Source organism: Syngnathus floridae, chromosome 2 (assembly GCF_059516105.1).
Source record: "Syngnathus floridae isolate MCC-2025c chromosome 2, RoL_Sflo_1.0, whole genome shotgun sequence".
Taxonomy (NCBI): domain Eukaryota; kingdom Metazoa; phylum Chordata; class Actinopteri; order Syngnathiformes; family Syngnathidae; genus Syngnathus; species Syngnathus floridae.
Genome location: NC_142414.1, coordinates 12,946,450 through 12,968,016, shown reverse-complemented (window position 1 = coordinate 12,968,016; position 21,567 = coordinate 12,946,450). Strand labels below are relative to the sequence as shown.

The window sequence follows — 21,567 nt, the reverse complement described above, 5'->3', positions numbered from 1 at the left end:
ATTCAAACAGGTGTGAGGAGAAGCGAGAGGCGCACGACGTGATCGAGTCGCTCTTTGCAGTTCGAGCCCCCCCCCCAAGCCACCCCAGTCGGAAGTAGGTCGACAGAAAGTGAAAGCGACGTGTTGTTTCTTTTGTCTTCTCTGAGCTCAAGGTTTTACGCACAGGTGGGAGATGGCAGCCCCGGTGCAGGACGTCCCCTATAACCCCCCACCCCCCCAACCCCCGCTCTCTCTCTTCTCCCTCCCTCCTCGCTCCTGCTCCTCAGCTCATGATTTGAGGAAGTGACATTTTATCACCGCTGCGGTCCGGACAGCGGCTGCAAACAGGTGTGCTGTCGTCTGTCCGGCCCGTGTCACTCACGTCTCGGAAGCCGAACCGAGCTACGTCGGACGTGGGACGGCGGCGCTGGCGGCAGGGCGGGCGGTGGGGAGGAGGAGGAAGCCGCTCAAGTGTGCTCTTTATTAGCCGGGCTGTTGGATCCAGACGTGGAAGAGGAGAGAGAGAGAGGGAGAGGGAGCGAGAAGGGGGAGCGAGGGCGAGCAATGGCAACGAAGAAGGCGGCGTGCGTGGATGCGCCCAAAAGGAGCCGGAGCCGGAGTCCGGTCGCGTTGGAGGCGGAGATGTTCAGTGAATTTCAGGACTGGTGCCTCCGCACTTATGGAGACTCTGGCAAAACAAAGACCGTCACCCGGCGGAAATACAACAAAATCATGCAGACCTTATTGCAAAACGACGAGTCGGATGGTGTGTACGTGGACAACAGCCACATTAACGCCAAATTCAAATTCTGGGTCAAGTCCAAAGGATTTCAGGTGGGGACCAACGTTTTGGGAGAGCACAACAAGAAAGGAGCTGCGGCGAAGCCCGTGCTGTACGTCCCGGTCAAGTCAACGGTAAAGTGTGATCGTGTGCGTGCGTGGCGTCTGCGAGATGTCCCGTCGCCGTCCGCAACTTGTCTTCGTATCTAAGCTCGAACGAAAGAACATTTTTATAATAACTACAAAGCCCCCCAAAAAACACGCCAACATTTCGCGGGCCCATCTCCACCCAGCGCGATAATGCTCCACTTTGTCCGTGCATGCACATCCCAGCGTGAGCGGCCCCGTGCACTCTCATCCTTGCTGCCATAGCAACGCCGCTGCCTGCCGGCGGTGGCGATGCTGAAAGGCTGTTGTGCAGCCGTGACAGCGTGAAGCAACACCAACATTGACATTGCGGCTCCATACTTTTTCACCGGACCGAAACTGGTATGCAGTTTGGACTCTCACGGGCTCCCCTTTAGAGGGGGGTAAAGAGGAGGGGTGAGGGGGGGGGGCATAATCACCTGGTGATTAAGGGTGGAGGGGCTTATGACATGCACTCCTTGTCCCATCTAAACCAAATGGCACACACCTTTGTGTTTTCATGCGAATGTTGCGTTTTGTGTCCAAAATGTGACCGTGTGCATTGTGACGATGTTGGCCGAGTGTCACTTTTCATTGTCCTGGCCAAGATGCGGATCGACTTGTGCCTGTAAGCGCTCGTTGCTCTGGCAACACCTGTGTGCTCCACCAGCCGGCTTCTGCCGCATTTTGTTGTCGGCAAAACATAAAAGTCATACATAGCTGCATATTCGCAGGCCGGTCATAAGTGGGAGGGAGCATGGGGGGGAGGGAAATTGGTGCCCTGCTGGGCTACGAATGAAACAAAAGGGGCCGATAGCTACGCACACGCATATTGGGAGTTGGTGCCGAGCGTCACTTGTTTGTGTCCGATGACGTAAAAAGTAAAGGTCAGGTCGCATGTCCCACTGCAGCTCACGGAGTTATACGACTCGTGTCATGTTTGCGCTCAGTGAAACAGTGAGGTGGGTGCATGTACAGGCCACCTCCATTTTAAATACGCCTTCTGGAAATCATCAACCCCCCCATCCCGCCTATGTTGTTAACAAACCAGAGGACATATTGGCACGGATTAGGGTGTGAATGCGTCGATTCTAGTTGCGTGGTAGATCCCTCCACAGGTGCTCCACCTGTGTGAATGCACAATTTCCACGTGCGCCTTTTGGAAGACGGTTAATCTCGTCTCTGTGCCGTATTGTGTTCCCCTGCGGACAAGAGGGCAGGTGGAAAGCGTCGAGTGTGTTGGGTGTCTTTTGTGTGCAGCTTTCTTTTGATAAAAGTTCCTGCAGTCGTCTAGATTGGGACAAATCTCACCCGGTGTCTCATAAGCTTTGTTGAACCAAAGCACACATTTCGCACTAAATCAGAATAAAATCCCAAAAGAGTATGTCCCCAAAAGTGAACAAATCATTATGGGAATGGTTTAATGGTTCCCGAGAGACAACCAAGCAAAATTTGTCATAGCTTCTATGCCTTGATTTCTATTCTTTGTGTCTTAGGATAAGGGAGACTAAACTTACATCACAAAGATCGGACTTGTCGTATAGTGTTTGTTAAAAAAAACATGAAAGAGTCACAAAAAGCAATTGAACGACAGTGAGAAAAGAGCTACAAGATGGCTTCTGGAACGATGTCAGCCAAATCAGCGTCCGTGGCGGCGTGAAACGGCAAGCACTTACATTGGCCAGACTTTCTTGGCCATGCAGATTGACTCCTCATCAGTACTCATGCAGGCAGCGTTCGCTTGTTAAATTAGGTAGCTTAAGAAAGCCTTAATCATGACTTCGCCCCCTGGTGGTTGGCTGACCACTGGTTGAGAAAGTGTTTGATTGAATATGCAACTGAGCTCACATTTTATATGCAAATATTTCTGACGGTCATTTAATCATTGCTGCCAAAATCATGATCACAATCAAAATTTGATCAATTGTAGAGCCCTTTGTGTTGTTCCACCGTTTGTGATGTCCTCATTCAGTTAGCCATTGCTGAAAGAATTGCTCTAACTGCTAGCACATCAGTACCGTTTAACATTACACTGTATGTAAGCTAGGCAGTTTTCTCCCTAAATCTTTGTTTTATGTTCAGTTTTAGAGTAAACCGCAGGGCATTGGCAATAAATGCATGAAGCCTCTGTTTTGATGAGACGATTTCCATTTGCCTAATTTCCTGGGAAGATAGTTTATTAACACTTGTATCTCAAGTCTGCACTATTGGTCGTAGCAAAAAAAAAAAAAAAATCAGCCGAATGATGTGTTCGATCTTGGAAAAACTCGTAGGTGGCGTCACTCTTATCTAAAGTCATCGCTGTATTATTTATCTCTTATTGAATACATCCATTTCAGAACAATGAAGTGAAATTAGATCATTTCTAGTAGCGCACCTGATGATCTCTCCCGGCACAGCAGCTTTGAAACACTGCACAAAGCACTGGAGGTCTTATTGAATTAAAAGTGTTTTATTCACGTGAGAGGACTATACACTCTTTGTAGCTAATATTGTGTGTGTATGTGTGTGTTGGAGGGGGGGGGGGGGGTTCTGACTCAGCAGCATTTGGGAAATGGAAAGAAGAAACATAACATTAGGCAACTGGAGCTGCGTCTGCGACTGTGAGTCAGAAGCAACTGCGATGCATGCATTTGTCTTCTGGATTATTCCAATGCAATTTTGCTTTGTTTAGCATTTTGTTAGCGTTTGTCACAAATAGGCCGGGGTGAAAGTGCCGCACACGTGGTTAACGGTCACGGCCTCGCCGGGGGGGTGGGGATGGGGAGGCGGTCTTGTCTCCGGACGCCCCGCTGCAGCTGCTCCTGGACCGTGCCAAGTTTCTGTATGGGGGCAGGCGTGTAAATGACGGGAGGATGCATGGGTGGGGGCGGGGTCGGACGGTGGCTGATGTGCACACAGAGAAGGCCTCTTCTGTGCGTCCGCCAAGCGCACAAGGCGGCTTCAGTGTGTGATGGGACAAAGGCTGCCGGGCGAACAGTCGCCACTCCGTCAAGACGCTTCTGTTCGAGCGAGCCACATACTGTATTCTGCTTCTTCTTGGTCGCCTGTATGTCGGTGTTGTCTCGCCCTCTTTCTGCATAGCTCTCCCGGCAGCCCCCAGTGTGGAGAAGCAACCTCGTTTAGCTCCCATTATGTCCTGATTAGGGATGAGGTGGGGGCGGGGGGGAATAGACGCACGCCAAAGGTGCGCCGCAAAATTGCCTCCAGCAAAAGCATCAGTGAGGCTACCAAAAAAAAAAAAAACGGTTGCCGTAACATGACCCGTTTGCTAAAGATTACATATCAAGAAAGAAAATATTGCAAGCGATTGCTTTTAGTTGCCATGTCAACTGAAAGCTGTAACTATGTGTGACTAGCGTCACCGCAGATTTCAGTGGCCGTGTTGCAGATGCGTGTAGCCGTCTAGAAATCATGCGACTCTAGTGAAGCAAACATTGCAACAAAAAAAAAAGGAAAAAACCTCAGGTTAAAACCCGGGCTGCAACTAACAATTATTTTAATCATCCATTCATCTGTCTAGAAGTGAAACAATGAATCGACGACAAATCAATTATTGAAATCGTCAACGATTTTGATAATCAAATATTTAGAGATGTTTGAGTTGTCCAAATTATCGGATTTTAGCCTCTCAGCAGTAACAATTTTCTGATTTCTGTAGTACTCCATTAAAGCAGACTTCATGTCTATAATTATCTTTGTGTGGACTCAGAATAAGAGAAAAATAATAGAAGTTATTTGAGCTCACAGATCCCTCTGGTGCATTGCAACAACATAATGACATTAATGGTAAAAAGAGTTTCAGTGACTTTTGAAAAAGAGGCTTCTAAGATGCATATGTTTTCATTGTCATGAAAAAGACATATTAAGCAGTTGGAAGAAAATCCTATGTATCCATCTTTAGGAAACATGTTCAAAATTATGACACGTACCCATTAAGACATTTTGGCATTAAAGTTACGAAAAATATTAAGTTTTTGTTGGGAACAATTGTTTCATTTTTAAAGATGTTAACTGTCAGTAATTCAAACATTCAAATCGGTAAAATGAACTGATTTTCAAGAAAAAAAATGTAGCTGGGTATGTCTTGTCCACTCAAACATCAAATTGAATAAAATTGGATGAATTTACTCGCACTGACTGACTGTTAGGCTACTCATACATTTCCTTTTTTTTTGGCAAGACGAACAAGTTCAAATCAATGTGAATTAATTGACTCACATAAAAGAAAACACATTTTTTGAGGACCCTCAAATATGGATTTTTCTTCTGCCTGAAATGAAAGTGACACAAGAAATGAGGATGTTTTTCTTTTTTTTTTTTTTTTTTCTTAGGAATTTCACGAATCCGCCTCTGCATTTGCGTACTTAGTTTTGCTGTTTGAATTGTAAACGGCTTCTAAGGCCCGTACTGTATTGCATGCAACCAGACAAAGGACCCCATGCTTGCTTTGTAACACAACGGGATGGGTGGATCAGCCAGCAGCATCCCGCATGCAGGTGTAGTAAGCAAAAAAAAAAAGGCCTTAAATCAGTCATCAGTCAAATAAATATATTTTCAAAATGAATTTCAGTGGTATATTGATCAAACAATATACAATTTACACATCTACGTGCTTCTTATAGTAAGCAAAATGTTTTTTTTTTTACTGACCTGAAGCTTTAATGGGAAATGAGCACTTTATTTTACTAGCGAAAGGAATCAATAAGGAAAATTTGCCAGCTTTGTTAAGTCCCCATTTTTTTGTGACTGGGCAGGAGAGACAATTAAACCGGCCAATGTGGTATATCCACAATCGTGCCTCCCTCAATTTACAAAATAAAAGACTTGACGGGGCCGTCGTCTTTGTGCGGTGGATCTTATTATTCTTAACCATCTCGGCGACCGGAGATGTTTGCACCTCAGCATCAGCCGAGAAGGGGAACATCATCATTATTATCTGATTAATTAGGCCACGCTTCCCTTGAGAGACCATCTTTTCGGGTAAGGGCCACAGAGTCAAAAGAATACTGGCCCTATTATTCCACAGCATTTGCATAAATACCTTTTTGTGTTTTTGAATCTCCTGCGCTTTTGTCCTCACTTTTTGTTTCATGGCTGTCTGGCAGCACTTATCGGCGGGCCACATGGCCTGGCTCAAAGGGCTTCCCAAATGTTCACTGCCCTAAACGAGAATCGGAAAAGCGCTGATGAGCTTGTCCTGTCATCAGTGCAGATTTCATAAAGAGTGAAGAGTGTGCTCAGACGGAACATCACTTGAAAAACAAAAACTTGTGATTTTAGAACCATTTAAGCAACATACTAGATTTGAACTCAAAACAGTTGAACAAGAGATATTGACTACTCAAGGCATATATTATTTATCATCTACAAAAATATCACAACATCTTACGGAGTCACGTAGGAGAAGAAGCACCACAGTAGTATTTTTTTTTGTCCGTAAGACTGCATTCTACTGCTCCCCGGTGGCCAAGGCAGGCACACCAGAAGGAGCAACACGTAGAACTGAATTGCAACATAAAATGATGTATGCACTGTTAAATTATTTGCATTCTATCTATATTCCTACTCTCTGCTTTAACAAAGCAGAATTTTATAGCATGCTATTTCTCTTTATCAAAGCACAAACAGACGGGAACTGACTGAATAGAATTTGCATTTATTTCAAAGGGAAAAGATGATTTGGAAATGTTTTGAGAGTTGTGGTCAGAGAACAAATTCAACTTGGATGTCAAGCCACCTGTGTGTTCATCTCGTGATTTGAGATGCATGTGCACCCGCGTCCAAATGCTAGGTACATTGTGCTCGTACGCACGCACGCTGGTACAAAGAGGGGGTTGCTGATCGACTGCTCGGCTGCACGGCTGCTCGGCTGCTCGGCTGCTTGGCGTTTCCTCCCTTCTGTACCCTCTCTGTTGCCATGGAGAGACCGCTCTTTGCTTTCCCATAGGAGGAGAAATTAACACCATTTTTAACTGGCCTGGGGGCCTCCCCCCTGTGTGGGAGACAGTCAGAGTTCCGTTCCTACCACACCCACACACGTGTGTTTAAGTCATCGATAAACACCCCCCCCCCTTTCACATTCCTCTGTTGTCATTTTAATACCTTTCCTAGGACAGAATTTGACAAAGTGAGACATAGCCGAAATAGACTGTGTGATGATGTGTCCGCGGCTCATTTACATATAAGAGCAGAGCCGGTCCCGGGACTGATGCTCCTATCACTGGTTCCGTAAGATATCGGGAGTGTCACACTCGCCATCCACCAATGTTTATCTTGGGATAGACGCACACGTGCACAGGACAGTGGCTCGGAGCTGGCTGCAGCTAATGTGGATTTAATGACAGGCTTTGTGAGCGGAGGCAGAGGGGAGAGGATGATGGTAAAAAGAACGGGCAGCGGTGAAGAAATACGAGGGGGAAAAAAGCGATTGGGGGTAATGATCTCTTATCCCCATTTGATGTCACATGCACCTTAACCTGCCACCATTAATCAAACGTGCACACACCGCTTCCCGCCTTTGTCCCATTTACGTGTCCATTAGCTAGCTGATATTTACGCACTCCTTGATGATCTGTCACAAGTCACGAGTACTAATAAAAGTCTTTTTAGTCCTTTTTAGTCACGTAAAATGCTCCGATACTACCACACCCGATATCAGCATGACATATGTATATATACACGGTTTAGTTTAATTTGTTCTATGACCTTGCTTGGGATGTAGTGAATCTGTTCCAGCACTCACCAACTACCAACATCCTTTTTTTTTTTAAAGCAAAATCTGCATTGGACAGTATAATAGTGAATAATAACCTACAGGAATACCACTTGCTTGCCACATAAGATGCAAACATGGGCACTGATTTATTGTCCTTCTGTCTTCTGAGTTGTCTCGCTTAGTGGCACATCGTCAGCTGATATTGTTCCTCCACTGCAAGGAAACCAATGGTGGCCGGATATTGGGAAGTTTGCTAGAGGCACCTCGAGGTGGTGGTGGTGCGTGTATGCGTGGGGTGACATACTCATTTTTTTGTTGCTCGTACCACAAGGAAACATCAGCGAAGCAATGGCGCATATCTGGGAAAACTCCTATGTGGAGGCACTCATGTCTAACAGCACCACTGTAAGACAAAAAGTCATTTTGTGGACGTTCAGTGCAAAACCCCTGGCATGGGATCTTTTTGCGTGTCCATGGCATCTCGTCCAGCAGCTCTCGTGGCCTTCTTGCCTTTGTGACCCAGCTGCTTTCCGTCAAGCGCCCCACCTCCTCCCCCTCCTGACCTGGCTGCCTGTGTGCAGGACCTCTCCTCTCTCGCCATCAGCGACTCGTGTGCTCTGCGTGTGCGCGTGGACGTGCGTGCAAGACTGCCAGTGGGGGTGGGGGCGGCCGACTCAAACCCTCCAGTCTCCTAGCAACAGAGCGGTTTGTTGCGGGACAGGGAGTCGAGGCGAGGATGGGGGCTGGTCGTACAGTGGCTGGGGAAGAGAGCAAAGTCCTGCGGGATTACCACCAAAGAGCGAGAGTGAGAAGGAGGAAAGGCGTGTTGCGGCGTGTTGTTCATAATGTCTCGTTGCCATTTAGGGATGCTGACATGTCTCCTTTGCTCTTTAAAACGCCCCGCCGCCGCCGCTGATGAGACCAAGCTGCGACTCCATTCAACAGCTGTTCTCCTCTCCTCATGATGCTTCCAGCTCTGCCCGCGTGACGTGTACTGAACTCGAACGCGCGTATGGGACGCACAAACACGCTCACTCCACAGCAGGACATGTTCAGGGGTGAATGTTTCACTCACTGTTTACTCCCGTCTGGAAGCATTTAAGCTGAGACGGCCTCCCGGTGACGTTCGCTGCATTGTCTTACCTGTACACAACAGGTTGCCAATATTAGCTGTGTCTGTATTCCAAAGAATACAATAAGAAGAGGCCTGCAGCTAGTGAATATTTTTGGAGTAAAATGTTTTAGTATGTATTAAAACTGTTTATATGTGTGTGTGTGTACACACACATATATACATATATACATACATATATATATATATATATATATATATATATATATATATATATATATATATATATATATATATATATATATATTAAAGTTAAGATTCTTATATTTATCAGTCAGACCTATTTTGTATTCAAATTTGGCATCATTTATTCCGCAGATTAGTCTTTTTAATCCCTCCACAGGTGGTTTGGATAGAGGAGTCCTTGTGCACTCTCAATCTCTCTATTGAACACATGGTAACAGAACTCCGTAAACACAAACACATTCTTAGCCATTGACCTCAACTGATGCCATGGCATTGTACACTACACTCTAAAAAAAAATCCGGTGCTGGCTTAATGTCAAAAAATTGACCCGACAATTTGCATACACATGCAAATTATTTCCAACTCATATGGATATATATACATACGTATGGCAGCATGGTGGAACGCAGGTTTGATTCCACTTGGCATTTTGAATGTTCTAAGTTAAATAGTGGCTCGAAACGATTCTTCGATTATCCAACCTGTTGTGAATTAGTTTGATCATTAAAGTTGTCAATTCAATTATTAATATTTACACTTCAATCAAGACAATCCTTCAGTGATACCCAGAAGGGAAATTCAGGCGTTAAAGCAGCAGTGAAAATTCACGATTAATTAGAGGTGCTAGAATTAATCAATTAATCAACAATTAACTGATTGTTGAATTAGTCAACACTATTTTGATAATCGATTCCAACTGATTTATTTGTCTTTTGGAGGGTAAAATAAGACATTGGCAAACATCTGCTTTTACTTTGGAAAAAAATTATTTTTGCATATCTTATGACATTTTACGAACCAAACAAGGAATATAATCACATTCAATTTCTTTGTGTATTTCCTCTGCTCTCAGTTTAAAATAGAGTGCTGTTTTTGAAAAAAATGATAGAAATTGAAATATTTTGTTTATCCAATTCATCAATTATTCAAAACAATATTCACCAGATTGGTTGATTTTTAAAAGAATCGTTAAAGAAAGCTTAGAAGAGTAAAAATAAATAGCAAGAAACCAGTTACTTATTTTGTTTAAATGATTAAGTAGAAAAATGGTGCAGAGGCCTTGACTCTGAGAATATGATTGTGTCCTCTCGAGCGAGTGCTGCAAACATCCGTCTAGGAGAATTTGGGAGGAATTCAGCAGAGATGCAGCAGTGCTGTGGGTGCAATGCACACCCCTCACTTGTATGAGATTATCTAAATCCAGCGTGAATGGACCTGACACCATTGTCCCAAGCAGCGCTAACGCTGGTGATGATGTCACCAGAGGCGGGATGGTACTGGAGTGGGGTGCTGGGGGGGGGGGATACCGTGATGATACCTTGCTAGATTACAGCCGTGATGATGAGGTGGAGGATTGTTATTATTTCATTTATTAGCGTTACATTTAGCCCATGCTGACAGGGGAAAGTGGCTGGGAAGAGGCGGGGCAGGCCGGATTAAAACAAACCCACTCTGTGAGCTGGTTTTAGTTGCCATGGCAACGATCATTACCTCGCACTTGGGAGAGCCGGAGCAAGAAGAGAGAAGGAGAGGGGGAGGGCGGCAGGGGGTAGGGTAGCGTTCGTGGGGGGGCGTAAGAAAACAGTGCACAACGGTCCGTCCGGATGGGGCAAAGAAATGTCACCAACAGTACACGAATCTCAGGGAAGGGATGGATGGAAAACATTGTGCATGGGACAACTTTTTCTACTCGGGATGCTCCTCTGACAAGGAAAGATCATTCCCAATGACCTGAGAAAGCAACTCATCATGCTTCAATTTCTCAGCCATGACTTCAGTTAATTGCTTCCCGGGACGCTGAAACGACTCCACTTAAAATTGCAACTATAAGGGGGAAGGAGTAAGAACTGTACAAACACGGGCGGAGAAAGCAGCATGTGACACGGTGGATAGCGGCGGTTGTCCTGGCGATCCCACTTCCACGGTATGTCACGTGACCCTTTGCCCAGCACACCTGCCCGAGAGAAATCAGTGGCAGTTTCTATGGCGACAGGGTCAGCGGTGCAGGAGGCAGGACGGGCTGCCAGAGGTGGCAGTCGGTGGGAGGGACTGTTGGTCTTCAATGGGTTATTTTTAAACGCTATGAGATGAGCGCTTTCGCGTCCTCTCCTGCTGAAAGAAAAACGCTTGGTAGGACTGTCCGAACCTACGTGAGCAATCGTGTACGTGTGCGCAACCCTACCGCACACACCGCGTCGTTTGCCCCTAATATTAGATGGGTCTGATGCGTATGCCCCGCCTCTTGCCCAAAGTCACCTGGGATAGGCTACGGCTAACTTGTGGTCCTGATTAGGAGAATCAAAAGTGGGTGGGGGGGTCGATACATAAAGTACACACGTTTTTTTATTTTTTTTTTATAATAGTGGGTCGTGGTAGTAGCGGAAAGTACTGGGACCAAAATACAGCCCCGGAATATTCGCCGACGCATGGTGCTAAATTTTGGCGCACCCTGTTGTAAGACCGAGCCCTCCGTGTCTGCGTTCAGTGAATATATACTTCTGAAAAGTGTGTGTTTTTGTTGTTACAATCAACACTTGCAATATTTGCATCAAAGAAATGTGGCGTTTGTGTTTTCGTTTCAGTGTGCGGACGGCAATTCAGCTCAGGACAACTCGTCTCTGAAGCGCGTGGCTGTAGTGGAAGATTTCTTTGACATCATCTACGCCATGCACGTGGAGATTGGCGCCGACCCTGGCCGGGCCCCCAAACACGCAGGCCAAAAGAAGACCTACAAAGCGGTAATTTTGTCACACTTTGGTGTTATAATTCTCTCTATAATGTATCGTTTTTAGCATTAGTAGTTTCCAAGGGAACAAAAAGAACTTGCACAGATGCGTCACATAACCGCTGCCTCAAGAACAAAAGGCAGCATGAGCCTCCAGCTCACAAACACCACCATGTGGCTTCTGATACCCGGGACTTCTGCAATGGGACAAAAATGAGCTCCTGCGTGATTTTGCAGCCACGTTGGACACTTTTGCTGGACTTTGGTAATGGCATCCCTGCCCGCCCCTTGCCCCTAAGCAACCAAAAAAAAGAAACCAATTTCTGCTTGTGCCCCTGCCCTGTAGAGAGGTCCTGTCACGTCTCATAGCGTGTCCCCTTTTGAGGAGGCAGCATTAGTGGGGCAGGGCATAATATGGAACTGTCACTGTGGCCTTCTGGGACGAGCACGCTCCTCTGGGTGGCCTTTCCCTTTCAGCTGCCTCAAGGGGCCGTGATGTGTGTGTATGTGCGTGTTGGCGGGGGGGGCAAAGGAGATGGCGAGCAGTGGCAGCGGTGGTGGGCCCGGTGGGGGTGGGCACCCCTGCTGTCTCTCCGTGGTCTTGTGAAGGTCGCGTTTTCCAGGGAAACGCCAGCGGGGACGAGGAGGGAAGGGCGACGCTGGAGAGCGGGGGATGGGGGGTTTGGGGGGTGGTGGTGATGAGGCCGAACATGACACCGACATCGAGGTGGAGATTTCTGGTAAACACTCAATAAGTCAACTCAGAGATTAATTTATTTATACATTATAAATGTTTCAAGATACTTGATAATGTTTTAAGATAATTGATAAAAACGTGCAAACTGCAAGATGGATGATGCTGATGATAATTCATGATTTTGAAGTCCCATTTTGTATACTGCTGAGTTTTAAACCATTAACTTTTGGCTGTAACAACACTGTGTGGCAAATTTTCAAAGACATTTTTATTTTCATTTTCCTATGGTCCCTATTGTAAATCACTCATTCAATCCCATATCCAATATCCAACGTTAAAAACCGATTGAATTTTTAAACCATAACAATGGGGGGAAGGGTCAAGGATATCTCAGTGCATCCCCAAAACATTTTTCTTATACAAACACCTCAAATTCTTCTATAATCTAGTAAAGATTCATTGTGTTCCCTTCAGGGGACAGGTGGAAATGTGGAAAATACCCAAAAGTCTATTATCTGGACTGGCACATGGGTGGTCCAAGCATTTTTCAAGGGGGACCAGTGTCCCCACGGGCCCCCCTCTAGCATTGCCAGTGAACCCTACTTAGAGCGGAAATGTGGATCAGGGCTGGGCAAAAAAGAGAGACCAAGATGATCTCCTGGAGGGATAATCACATTAATGACAATCTCACAGTATCGCATCTTGCCCCTCTCAGAAAAAAAAATAAAACGCTGCAGATGCACTTTCTTACGCCATTTTCATGTCCACAGATAGCGGAGACCTACGCCTTCCTGCCTCGAGAGGCGGTGACTCGCTTTCTAATGAGCTGTGGCGAGTGTCAGAAGAGGATGCACATCAACCCCAGCACCGCAGAGTTCAAAGGTAACACAACCTGTGAATGGCCCGCTCGCTCAGGAAACATCATTAAGTGATGGGCTATTTTCAAAATCAACCTTTAAGAGCACACGCTGCTCCCATCACCCCCCCAGCTGATGATTATAAGGCTCCGATAAATAGATGGAACAGTGCTCTTCCAACTTTTTACACTTCTAAATAGCTTTAGTTGTACAAGTAACACTATCATGACCAACATTCAAACACAGATTTCATTGCCAAAAGTAATATTTTATATTATTGTAAGTCACTGAGAGAACATTATCACAGTATGAACATTAATAGTGAATTTAAATTAAAGAGATAAAACTAGTTAAATTATAATTAGTTAAAAAAAAACTTTGGACAAAAAAACTTTAAAATAAATTCTGGACTTATTATAGATGATTAAAAAATTTAAAGCCACTTCGTATGCACATTAACACTGTTGGGGGGGCTGTATAGCATTTAAAAGTTAACTTTTTAAACCAGTTTAATAGTTCTAAAACAAACAGTTCAAAAAGATTATATGAAAATGTATTGCACTTAAACTTGAAATGTAACTGAACTTGACTTAACAAATGTATAACATTAGAAAAAGAAAAATGAAATCATTGTAACGTTATGCACATCTTGAATATCTAATATTTTTTCTTACAGATTACTCCCAAAATAATCCGTCCTATTAGGTTCAGTGCAGATGCTAAAATGTTTTTAGCTGTGAGTGATTGTCTACTCGTGGCCTGGGATTGGGTGGCCACCAGTTCAGGGTGTGCCTGGCCCCAGTTGGGATAGGCTCCAGCTCACCCCAAACAAGAGACACACTTGGCGATGGATGGATGGATGGATGGATGGATGGATGGATGGATGGATGGATGGATGGATGGATGGATGGATGGATGGATGGATGGATGGATGGATGGATGGATGGATGGATGGATGGATGGATGGATGGATGGATGGATGGAATCGGATGCAACAAAGACTCAAAAGGCTCGCAGGAAGCCTGAAATAGGATGATGGAAGACTCCCCCGAGTGGACGACGGGGGGACTGCAGACACATTTCTCCACTTGAGGCTTCTGCGAAGAGAGACTAGCAGACAACTTAAATTTGGTCACAGAATTACTAATACGACGTGATGTAACTGTTAAAAAAACAAAATACAAAAAAACACCTCTATAGGAAAAAATAGACTCCATAGTTCCTCTAGAACACAAAAGTAATAAATGTAGAGTGACATTAAAAATGTGTTGAATCAGGAAAAAGCTATATTCACGGCACTATTTTTTTATTTTATTTTATTTCTTTTTTGTCAGAAAATGACCGTCCAACCTCGCTGGTCCCTGACCTGATTGACTATAACATGCCCCTGACTGCCACCTACTTGAAGCAAATGAAGTTGCAGTGCATGACTGCCACCGAGAGGGTAAGTAAGTCTTTGGTATTTTTTTTCAAAGTGGAAGAACTGTATTTCAACCACCTATAGAAGCGAGAAGTACAAATGGAAAGTTTAAAATGAAAGGGTAGAAACAAAGGTTTTATGTGTTAACAACTGAATACAATGTATTTGATAAACTCTGGTGAGGAGGATGCAGACTTTGCTCATTCAATTCCATGGCTCTATGGTTGAAACATGATATGACACTTGTTTTTGTGGCAATTTTTTTTTCTTGGAAACATAATACAATAATAAGTTAAACTAAATGGCCAGTTTTCCAGATTTGTGGAGCAACATTGTCTTTCAGTTCTGAAATGACTGACAAAATGCTCAATTAAGTTAAACTTAATATACTAGTCGGCCTCCTCCGCCGTTCCCTCTCCGTGAATCGGGATTAAGTTTGTAGGCGTGACGTCATGTGCCAGACTCCTCCCACCTAAGGGAGGCTGTGACAGACCGAACCCCCTCCTCCCCCCTCCCCCTCCTCCCCTTCCCAGTGCGCCTGCTTTGCTGTGAGCAAAGTGCAGGGAGCGGCACTCGCTTTTAGAGCCAACTCGCGCATGATGTTCATTTTGAGGGAATCGAGAGCCAGGCAGGGATTCGAGGGTGAGTACAATCAAAACAAAGCCCAAAACGGAGAAGCGTGCGTTTTGTTATAGTCGCAGAGTGTTTAACAATAATTCAGCAGCAGCAGCGATGGAGTGATGGAGACTACTAGGCCGCCAAGTATTGTGTGAAGCATCACAAGCGGGCTGCATGAAAGCTGCAAGTGTGCTCTGCTCTGCTCTGCTCACATTAGTTGGCAACATCAACATAGTTTATTTTGAAAGGAGCCGCACGCTTGAGCCACTGTATTAAGAGCACACGAGACTGCCCTCTCTTATTCAGCGGTTCCTCTTGCTAATCATAGCAAACTACGGGGGGGGGGGGGGGGTCTGTGTGGTATCCCAGCCAAGACCGGAAATTTCACTCTCCTCCACCTCATCTTGGCAGTGGTACAAATAATACTTCACTAGATTTTCAGGTATCTTCATACTTTTTTATCATGACTTTTTACTGACTCCCCAAATTTGAAAACTTATATGTGTACTTTCTACAATGCAAATTGTAAGATAAAACAAAACACATACATTTAAATTCTAGATTTATTATACATAGTAAAAACTCAATTGAGCAATGAAATTTTTACTTTTTGCTTTTCTCCATGTATGTATACAAGTGGGAAAAAAAGCTATTTTAAAGGATAATAGATAAACCGGCGCGCACACACATATATATACACACAGTCGTGCGCTTTTGACAATAGGCTGGATTTATTGTACAGTGTAAACATTCATATGAGCAGGATTACAAAAGCAGAATAAGTATACGAATAATAACAAAAGCAACGTGTGGTTCACAGATTATGATGTTTTTTGAATTGTTTATTAAAAATATTTACAATACAAATAGCAAATGCAGTGTTTCCAGTTTGTTTAGGAATTCTATTAATAGCAATCAACATACTAAGAAAAAAAGACAAAAAATACAACTAATGGCAGAGAGAGATTTAAATGAAAATCTGTGTTTGAAAACCTATTCATGAATATTCATCAGAGCTTCACCTAATTTACTGTTTTGGTTCGTAAAACGTTTATTGTTTTACAAAGCAAAAGCAAATGCTCCTTTCATGGAGGATGATATTTTCCGGAGATTCATTGAGGAGAGGCTGAAATTCTGAGGATTTGTACAATTTTAAATTAGACAAGGTCTGTAAGGTATTAATCGATTTTGAAAATAGTTGTTGATTCATCGATTGATTGCTGCTCTTCTTCTCACTAGTAGCAATAGTTAAAAAGCAATTAAAAGTTGTGTACAAAAACTTTTCTGGTCTGTTGTACCAAGTTATTGAATTGTATTTTGTATACAACTGACAGTAAAAATTCATATTTGCTTTTGTACTAAATATATTTTTGAGTAGAACGCTTTAAAAAGTGCTTCTGTAAATGAGTTGAATCTTTACTGTTACTTTTGCCATTTTTTACCACAATTATCTGTACTTTTATCTACTTAGTGTGAGTAGTTTTCAATTAAAGTTCAAGTCAAATCTACATGATAAAAAGAGTCAATCCCAATCATATGGGAGCTTTTACTTTTAAGTTACGGTAGGACGGGGTCATTGTTTTTATTATTGTCGTATGTTTTAAAATGATGTGCCAGAAATTAATTTCAATTTATTTTGGCGACCCCAGATAGAGAAAGCGAGTACATTGTTATAGCAAGATGTCGACTGACACTTGGTAACTTTCACAGGGGCCAAGTTCAATGTTGTGAAGGAGGTCAAAGGTCAGGACAGGCTGTGAATAGTTAGCAAGATTATGGTGCCTTCTCCTCTGCTAATCTTCAACACTTGCGCGTGTTGGTGAAAGGCTACACCAAGTATTTTACGTTAGTATTCAAGACAAGGTGCAGCAATGGATTAATCAACAATCAATCGCTTATCAAATGAACAACAACTCAAATGTTACTAAACTTTATATTTCTACTTTTACTTTCTTTTACTTCTAAAAGATGAAGTTGCTTTATAAAAAAATGTCCCCATCAAATAAAATATCGGACGAAAATACAGTCTTGAAAACCTTTTTTATTTGTATTTTCAACTGAAGGTGGACTTGCATTTTTCTTTTTATCTTGGTAATTGTTAAGAACTTCATAATTTAACGCTTTGTGATTCGGCTCGTGTCATCACTCTCAAGGACTGAATTGGAATCTGCTCTTCTGTTTCTGCAGGATGACTCGTCGGTGAGCAGCGAGGACATGAACGGCGCCGAGCCCGCTTGGGCGGCAGCTGACCGGCCGCCAGCGCCTGAGCCCGGGACTCCGAATGGAGCGAGGCTCAGCAACCCCGCAGCCTCCGTCAAGGAAGATGACGGTGAGGCTTCCTGAAACATCCGTGTCTCAAATCATCGTTTCATCCATTTTAAGATTTTAGTACTCATATCTCAAATTACTGCTCCTAAATCAAAGCAAAACAAAACTTTCATGAGGCGGGACACCCAACACTGTATCCACTGTATTCATCGTACGAGAACACACTTGCTGTTTGGTAACAAACAGCTTGCCTTGGTCTTAGTGGACTAATCCAAATCGGTAAATCCACTCTTGCAGCGGGTGGACCGCCACCGCTGCCCCAATGTCAAATACCCCTCCCTCTCTCGCAGGGTTCAAGGCTTAGAAAAGTAGGACAAAGGAGGCCACGATGAACCCTCACACCATGCACATGACGGCAATTGGTGCAAATCACACAATTCTACCAAACACATGACACAAGAAGGAAGCATTTTTGAACACACACACTTCTGCATTTCACCATGAAAAGCGAGCGTCATTAGCTTTACAGTCACATAAGCGGTGATTCAGTGAAAATGAAAGCCGTGAAAGCTTTTCTTGCATCTGCTGATTCAAAGGATTGATAGTTAAAAAAAATAAACTCCATTAACAGCACCATCACCATGTAATGAGATTATTGGCATCAAGAACATGGGAGAAACTGGGGAAAAAAGGTATCAAACAAAATAAGCATGACAAACGAAAACCACACTTTTTAAAAAATTGCTTTTCTTTGAAACTTTCTTACAATGGGGTTTGGTTGTGTTGCATTGCTGTTATTGCTTTTTTATTACCAGTCGGACATAAAAATTCTACACCCATCCCTTTTCAGTACTTTTTTTTTTTTTTGCCCTATATCAGACGTTTGAAGGTTTTGTTCTCACATTAACTAGTATTTGGAAGTGTTTATTCAGTTCTAGCCCCCGTTTATGCCGTTTGCCCTCAGAGCTAAAAAGTTCAACCTTGGTCTTATCAGAACAGAACACATTTCCTTCCACATTTGTCTGAATCTTTCTTTTCTTTCCCCTCCAGCAGACGACGACTCCTCAGAGAGCAGCAACGGCAATGGAATGCCAGCCATGACCTCGCCCGAGGTGCAGCCCGCGGGTGCCAATCCCCCGGAAGGCAGCGCCTCATACGGCGAGGTGATGGAGAACGGCGTAAGCGCTCCCTTGGACTTCAGCACCACTTTGTCTTCATCCTCCTCGGATGAGCAGCACCCCGTCAACCTGAGCGACCGACTGCTGCCCGCCGGGTGTTCGCCGCCAAACTCGTTCGCGACAGACCCGAACAGGAAGTACCCAATCAAAACAGAATATGCTAAGGTAATCATGCAAACTTGACATCTTAGGAGAATGTTTGTGTTTTTAACCCTTACAAGTGGGGAAGTAGAAATAAACATGAAATAATGTGGTTGCAAAAGTGTGGACACAGCTATGGATGCATGCGTACTAGCAAACTTATACCAAACTTAAACCACTGACTTGTGCATTTCTGCTAATATGATAATGACATAATACCTACTATATGTTTGCAATCATGCCATTTGACGTGCTCGCACATTTTTCGGCAGTCGCCTCCATACAGCTCAGGAAGCTACGACTCCGCGAAGACCGAAATGAGCGTGTGCGCTGAGGACTTGACCTCCGGCCGCGCGCAGATCATCGATGATGACGACGACGATCACGATGAACACGATGACAGCGATAAGATCAATGACGCTGAGGGAATGGACCCTGAGAGACTCAAAGCCTTCAATGTAAGTAACCTGCTTGTCTGGAGCCTTTTTTTTTACAATTCCATGGCGAGCTCTTCAGTGAATAGTCAACCAAAGTACAGTCGTGCTTTGAGATGCAAGTTTGATTTACCCTCGTATCTCAAATACCTGTGTCTCAAGCTGTAACTAATGATTACTTTAATAATCAATGAATCCGACGATTATGTTTTCGATATAAACGATACCAGGTTCTCCATTCATTTCAATGGGGGAAGATAATTTGAGTTACGATTGGATGCGGATTATACGGGTATTGAAGACAACCACATAGGCTAGCAGCTTTCTACAAGGAAACTCTGCTTATTTTGACTTCCTCCTCGTATATCTGAAGGTCTAACAAAAACTATGAAACACACAAACGATGCTACATTTCTGGTGATGCAATGATTCAACTTTAATTTTCGCTGTGTGTTTTTGTTTTCCCATCCTCCCCCCTCCCTCTTGATCCTCTCCGCCGTACGGACGCCCATCCCCTCACTGCCTTTGCTCGCTTTTGTTTTCAACTCTGCACCACTCTCTCTGTCATCACCACCCCCCTCCCCACCCTTCATCGCCCCACTCCATTTTTTCTGCTCTACATCCTTTCCCTCCCCTCCCTTCCCCCTCTCTCAGATGTTCGTGCGTCTGTTTGTGGATGAGAATCTGGACCGCATGGTGCCCATCTCCAAACAGCCCAAGGAGAAGATCCAGGCCATCATGGAATCATGTGGCCGCCAGTTCCCTGAGTTCCAGGAGCGCTCTCGCAAGCGCATTCGCACCTACCTCAAATCTTGTCGCCGCATGAAAAAAAGCGGTTTTGAGGTATTAATATCTGCCTTTTCGCCATCACATCACACGTCCTGCCCAAGGACAACAGGCGCCTGGCTATTTTATGTTTCATAAGATTATCCTGTAAAATAATCTGGTGATGTTCATTTAGACAGTTAACGTGTTGTTTTTGAAACATATCAATATTTGCACAATAAAACATAATAACGGGGTAACAAGACAAAGACAGATAATTGTGCAGTCGAGCAAAAGTAGCCCATATTTGAAATCCTCCCCTTAAAAACAAAATTACTCTAAAAGACCACCTAAATGAACAAAAACGTATTTCTGAAATAATTATTATAGTAATAATAAAGACTCATAATTCTGATAATGAGAGCTAAAAATAAACAAAAGCATCCAAACAACTCTAGAGAAAGACAAGAAATGAAAACAATTTATACAATTAAGATGAACAAATTTGTCTCAGTTTAAGGCTTACTGGTATGATCATTTTTATTGACTGGACAAAAGATACCTAATCAAACCAGACCTTCAAACGTTTTGTAGTGAGATAAGAGCTTAAGAGACCTATCAAAGGAATTCCAGAGTTTGGGGTCACAGAGTTTTGAAAAGAATTTATGACTGGAGGTGTAACAATGAGGTCATTGAAAGTTCGTTTAACCGTGGGGTTGAATATCAGATGAGAACAGAAAGTGTGAAAAAGTGCCTGGTATGTTTTTTTTTTTTTTAAATCATAATCTACTTTTAATTTAGTTTTACAATTTTATCTCTGTACGATTTACACTTACGACATACACTCAGTTTAGTTTATTCCTCCTTACTGGATTAATTTATAGATGGGAAAAAACAGCAACTCTCGTTGTGCAACTCAAAACACAAGTCAGTGTTAGTCACTCGCATTCAGCCACCCTGGAAGCCCCCTGGCGCTATTGTATACAAATGTTTCTGAAAAGGTCTGTCCAGAGTTTGACATTCATTCAATATGCACTACTTTTGCTGACAGATAAGACCAACCCCTCCTCACCTCACCTCTGCCATGGCTGAGAACATCCTCGCCGCCGCATGCGAGAGCGAAACCAGAAACGCCGCCAAGAGGATGAGGCTTGATATCTACCCAGCGGTAAAAAAATAAAAAAAATTATCAAATGCAATGCACAATGAAGCGTCTCGGCTGTCTGGGTGTCACTAAAGCAAAACATGTGCTCGCAGGAAGAACCCGCCCTTGTTGACAAGCCCAGCACCAGGGAGCCCGCATCCGTGGCCCCGTCGGGCTTTGTCATCGCCAGCTCAACTTTTGCCCAAGACCAGCTCTACACCAACGGAGGCCTCAACTACAACCTGCGTGGCTACGGCACTGTCGCCGGCAACCACCAGAATGCTGGTGCAGCACAAACCAACGGTGAGCAGCAACACTTAATTAGAACACAAACAGCGGAGTAACACATGTAGACAGACAACATAGAAATATTCACACCCTCTGCAAAAAGGATTAAA

At 43.9% G+C, this 21,567-nt stretch overlaps 1 protein-coding gene across 3 annotated transcripts in view; it reads left to right on the top strand.

The window, feature by feature from the left end:
- The window catches only part of nol4la (nucleolar protein 4-like a), a 54,021-nt gene that overhangs the window by 26,838 nt on the left and 5,616 nt on the right, over positions 1–21,567 (top strand). Inside the window, exons 1-10 of one of the 3 annotated variants that reach the window (XM_088398411.1) lie at positions 83–894; positions 11,505–11,660; positions 13,115–13,226; positions 14,536–14,645; positions 17,427–17,568; positions 18,561–18,850; positions 19,099–19,284; positions 19,915–20,103; positions 21,077–21,193; positions 21,283–21,472. In XM_088398411.1, coding sequence (XP_088254537.1) covers positions 544–894; positions 11,505–11,660; positions 13,115–13,226; positions 14,536–14,645; positions 17,427–17,568; positions 18,561–18,850; positions 19,099–19,284; positions 19,915–20,103; positions 21,077–21,193; positions 21,283–21,472 — 1,843 coding nt within the window. In that variant the 5' untranslated portion in view covers positions 83–543. Of the gene's footprint in view, positions 1–82; positions 895–11,504; positions 11,661–13,114; positions 13,227–14,535; positions 14,646–17,426; positions 17,569–18,557; positions 18,851–19,098; positions 19,285–19,914; positions 20,104–21,076; positions 21,194–21,282; positions 21,473–21,567 lie in introns of those variants that run through there. The other 2 variants (XM_088398403.1, XM_088398419.1) reach the window with 2 other exon arrangements.